Source organism: Borostomias antarcticus (assembly GCF_949987555.1).
Source record: "Borostomias antarcticus genome assembly, chromosome: 4".
Taxonomy (NCBI): Eukaryota; Metazoa; Chordata; class Actinopteri; order Stomiiformes; family Stomiidae; genus Borostomias; species Borostomias antarcticus.
The window spans coordinates 25,106,999-25,112,191 of record NC_140237.1 but is presented as its reverse complement, the minus strand read 5'-3'; the positions used below and the strand labels follow the sequence as shown (position 1 = coordinate 25,112,191).

General features: G+C 46.6%; 1 protein-coding gene across 1 annotated transcript in view; it reads right to left on the bottom strand.

The window, feature by feature from the left end:
- Positions 1 to 2,574: 2,574 nt before the first annotated feature.
- The window catches only part of cdh11 (cadherin 11, type 2, OB-cadherin (osteoblast)), a gene marked incomplete at its 5' end in the record, with an annotated part of 21,776 nt that continues 19,157 nt past the window's right edge, over positions 2,575 to 5,193 (bottom strand). Inside the window, 2 exons of the mRNA XM_084437401.1 lie at positions 2,575 to 3,118; positions 4,798 to 5,049. Coding sequence (XP_084293527.1) covers positions 2,622 to 3,118; positions 4,798 to 5,049 — 749 coding nt within the window. The 3' untranslated portion in view covers positions 2,575 to 2,621. The remainder of the gene's footprint in view (positions 3,119 to 4,797; positions 5,050 to 5,193) is intronic.

The window sequence follows — 5,193 nt, the reverse complement described above, 5'->3', positions numbered from 1 at the left end:
TGAAGACGTGTGACGTTCAGACTCAGAATCAAACAGGGTTGACATTCAAGAAAGCACAGTGGGAGGTGGACAACTTGTCCTTGTTCTAAACAAACACGCTCAGGGGTAATCAGTGTCGACAATGGGAGAAAGACACGGGAAAGAGACTGGCAGTCCTTTGAAGGCCAGGAGCGCTAGATTTATTTCTTTATTTTTCCATTGCAGATATTGTTGATTACAGTTTAACATGGATGCTGAATTCCCGTGTTTGCGGCGTTTGCGTTCTAGATTACGCTACCGCTATCTGCCGATTTGACATGATGCCAGCGCCTTAGGGCTTAAAGAAAACATGAGAAGAGCAACATCACTATGATTAAATGGTCTCTGCTCCGCTGTGTTCATTTGGTTAGCCTTGTCTTTCATTCAGGCCCTGAAGATAGAGCTGGTCAATCATCATCGCATGCTCTTCAGATTATAATGCACACTGTAGCTGAGTGATAAGACGTGGGGAAATGAATCTTTTTCAACAACAACAACAACAACAACAACAACAACAACTGACATTGAGGTTTATGGTTTAATTCTCTATTGTTCCTCCAAGGCCTGAGAGCTTATTCAGTGTTGGGTGGTTTTTCTATAGCTCAGACAGAAGTGTGTTTGAGTGTGCTGGCAATCCATTAGAGCATGTGAAGATGATTTTAAAGGTAGCTGTTGACAGGATGTGAGTGTGTCTGCGCGTGTGTGTTTGTGTGTGTGTGTGTGTGTACAGAGATGAGGCTGAGCATTCTTCTGTTTATCTCCAGTTTCCTCCTCATGGGAAATCAGTAACCAGCCTGGCTTCATTCAGGTGCAGGGAAGTTCAGCTCCCCCTCTCCATCCCTCTCTTCTCCGCTCGTATTTTACTCGTTGATTTCCAAAGTACACAGTGACCTTTTGCAGCGCTGCGTCCCTTGGAGAGGGTGAATGACTGAGTCTCTGGGAAAGCTCAATAACCCACAGGGTCAGGGTGGGGGGTCACTCACTTCTGGTTTCAGAACTGTAAAGGTCTTGCTGAAATATGACTGTGTGTGTGTGCGTGAGTGCGTGCGTGTGTGTGTAATTGAATTGTGTAACCCCTTTTATTACGCTCTAGCCTATTGTCTGCAAAAACAGATGAAATATTTTGTCTTTGTCGAGTGCAGATCTTGTGTGTCTGGGTTTATGAACCAAAGTTAGCTAGAGCCTTTCTGCTGTTACACAACCCGATCAGTATCGATCAGCACTGGGAACTGTTCTTCATATATTTATCAACAACAGCTATTGTTTTATAAAAAGAGCATTTATTTAAAAGTTTTTCGCTCCGGAGATTGAAGCACATAATAAAGCAACAGTACAATGTTCATAAAATATAAGTGTGATGCTGTAACATTTGCTTACATGTTGAAATACTGATATCTGCATGTATACTAAAATAAGAACTTTTAAAATTGTACAAATAGGTACCATAAAATCCACATAGAAATTAGGCGTCATTCACTGCGACAAGACAGATTGCTATTTTTCTCAACAAAGGAGAATAACATACGCCAAAAAAATATAAAGAGGATTGAAGAGAACTAAAAAAAAAATAATAATAATCATAATCATATCATTAAAAAGGAGATTTTACAAGAACCTAAAGGCGCAGGTTTCATACTCAATAGACATATTTGCACATTGTACTGTACAGACGGTATATGGACTAGCTTGCTTTAGGGTATATTTTTCAAGTTACAAAAAATGCACTGCGTTGCAAGAGTGTCCATTTAAGGCGATTTTAGGGCTCACAGGTTTCTCAATGTGATTGATCACTGGTGGAATTGGGCAGGGGATTTGTTTCCCCTCTCTTTCTGGATTTGTGTGTGTGTGTGGGGGGGGGGGATGCTGCCTCTGTTCTTGTCCAATCCTTCTTCCTCAGGGTATAAAAAAAGAGAATATCTATTTACCAGAGATACTCTGTCTCTAAGATGCTGCTACTGGAGCGACCGATCCCAGTTGTTGTTCTCTTGAGTTCTTTTTTTTTTTTTTTTCCAAGGATATAAGGCAACCACTTCTTATTCTCCGTTCTTCTGCTTCACAGTATCAACAACTCCATATCTCTGTGACGCACACATTCCAACCCCCTCAAACCTGTAATAACCTACAAATACACATTCCAACCCCCTCAACCTGTAGTAACCTACGAATACATGACAGCTAAAGTGAAACACTTATTTGATCTCCCACCACAAACATTACGCATGTCTTGATTCTCCACCCGCACACACGCACGCACGCACACACGCACACACACACACACACACACACACACCAGTACATCCTACAAGAGTGTCCATTTTTATTTTGTTTTATCTTTTTTTTTTGTATTTCTCTCTCTGTCTCTCTCAGTACCTTTTCCACACCCAAATCTCCCAAAAGGTATCGTAGTATACTGCAAGTATACGTCACACATACGAAACAACAAAGTTTACTATAAATAGAAGAACTCGTTGTATACACAAAATAAACGTCACGCACCACACAGTGAGTGGAGGGTGGAATCGAGAGAGAGGGGGCTAAGTGTGGGGGTTGGGGGGGGGGGGGGGGGTGGTTGAGAGAGGAGTACTGCAGGGGTGCAACGTTTGTTAAGAGTTGTCGTCGGCAGAGTCTTTGGTGCCGTACAGGTCCGCCAGCTTCTTGAAGCGCGGGCCCCAGCTCTGGAGGTAGTCATAGTCCAGGTCAGAATCCGTGGTCACCGTCTCCAGGGAGCTGAGCGACCCGGCGATGGAGCCCCGCCCCTCGTAGCCGTAGATCTGGATGGAGTCGTAGGGCGGGGCCGTGGGGTCGTTGTCGGCGTCCGCGATGCGCGTCTTGATGAAGTCGTCCACGTCCACGCTGCTGGCTACGGGCCGGGCGCCGGGCCTCAGCGGGAACTGCAGCTCAGGCTTGATGTCCTTGCGCGGCAGGAAGCCGTTGGCGCCGTCGGGGTTCTGCAGCGTGGCGATGTCGAAGGCCTCGGTGTCCTCCTCGCCGCCGCCCTCGTCGTCGTAGGTGATGATGTTCTCGCGGATGTCCTCCTCCTCGAACACGATGAGAGGCTCCTTCTTCTGACGGCGCAGAGCCACGAACAACACCACGATCGCTGCAGCAAGACAACACACACAGTCCTCCAATGAGCTGCATGTCACTATTTCTAGACTGGCAGATGGACCCTGGCTTCATTTCCAATGAGGGTGTTTGTAAAAAGGTGTCTGCAAATATAAAGGTGTCTTTGCGATGAAGAGCGGAGTCACAATTTTAATGGGTGAGCGTGAAAAACAATTCACAGGCGGGAGTAAAGTTTTGTGATGCAGCTATTCTGGTCTTGTTTGTCATAAAACAAACAGCTACTGTAATTAATATGGATGTTTTCATGCATAGGCCTCATATCTAAAATAAAATTGGTAAATAACGAGCATCTGTTGTATAAATAGTTTGACTAAGGACAACTAAGCACTATAGGTAGAAACACTGGCTTAACATAATTAAATATCAGGTGCAGAATGTAATTTACTGTTTTATTTTGCTGTTGCATATTGAGTAATCAACACTCATTGTAGTCCTCTCAGCTTACTGTAAACAATGTTCTCCAGCAAATTGAAAATCTGTATACTTGCAAATATATCGGTGTCTGTGTGTTGTTTGCATTTCAACATGTAATAATGAGGCAGTACTGTGTGATGGAGGTGGGTTTCTACTGTGTGATGGAGGTGGGTTTCTACTGTGTGATGGAGGTGTGTTTCTACTGTGTGATTGAGGTGTGTTTCTACTGTGTGGTGGAGGTGTGGTTTCTACTGTGTGGTGGAGGTGTGTTTCTACTGTGTGATGGAGGTGGGTTTCTACTGTGTGATGGAGGTGTGTTTCTACTGTGTGGTGGAGGTGTGTTTCTACTGTGTGGTGGAGGTGTGTTTCTACTGTGTGGTGGAGGTGTGGTTTCTACTGTGTGGTGGAGGTGTGTTTCTACTGTGTGGTGGAGGTGTGTTTCTACTGTGTGGTGGAGGTGTGGTTTCTACTGTGTGGTGGAGGTGTGTTTCTACTGTGTGGTGGAGGTGTGTTTCTACTGTGTGGTGGAGGGGCGGTTTCTACTGTGTGATGGAGGTGTGGTTTCTACTGTGTGATGGAGGTGGGTTTCTACTGTGTGATGGAGGTGGGTTTCTACTGTGTGGTGGAGGTGTGGTTTCTACTGTGTGGTGGAGGTGTGGTTTCTACTGTGTGATGGAGGTGGGTTTTACTGTGTGATGGAGGTGGGTTTCTACTGTGTGGTGGAGGTGTGGTTTCTACTGTGTGGTGGAGGTGTGGTTTCTACTGTGTGATGGAGGTGTGGTTTCTACTGTGTGGTGGAGGGGTGGTTTCTACTGTGTGATGGAGGTGTGGTTTCTACTGTGTGGTGGAGGGGTGGTTTCTACTGTGTGGTGGAGGGGCGGTTTCTACTGTGTGATGAAGGTGTGGTTTCTACTGTGTGGTGGAGGTGTGGTTTCTACTGTGTGGTGGAGGGGCGGTTTCTACTGTGTGATGGAGGTGTGGTTTCTACTGTGTGATGGAGGTGTGGTTTCTACTGTGTGGTGGAGGTGTGGTTTCTACTGTGTGATGGAGGTGTGGTTTCTACTGTGTGGTGGAGGGGTGGTTTCTACTGTGTGGTGGAGGTGTGGTTTCTACTGTGTGATGGAGGTGTGGTTTCTACTGTGTGGTGGAGGTGTGGTTTCTACTGTGTGATGGAGGTGTGGTTTCTACTGTGTGATGGAGGTGTGGTTTCTACTGTGTGGTGGAGGGGCGGTTCCTCACCCAGCAGGATGACGATGCAGGCCAGGATGGCGATGAGCGCCCCGGTGCTGAGGCCCGCGGGGAGGATGTAGGGCTCCACGTTGCAGGACAGGATGGTGTCCTTGCTGTCACAGCTGCACACGCGGATGGTCAGCGTGTTCGTGCTGCTCCGAGGGGGCACGCCGTTGTCGTTGATCTCGATGGGCAGGAAGTACACGTCCTGGGTCATCCTGCTGAAGCCCTTCCGGGTCACGTATATGCTGGCTGTGCTGTCTGCGGAGTTGTGGGGGGGGGGGGGGGGGGGGGGTGATTCAAGATTATGAGATTAGAGATTATGAGATGATTGACATAAAATATTATGCTGCTGTTGTCTTAGACATTATACCTGGAGGAAATGGTGGAAAATCTGGAGCTAAA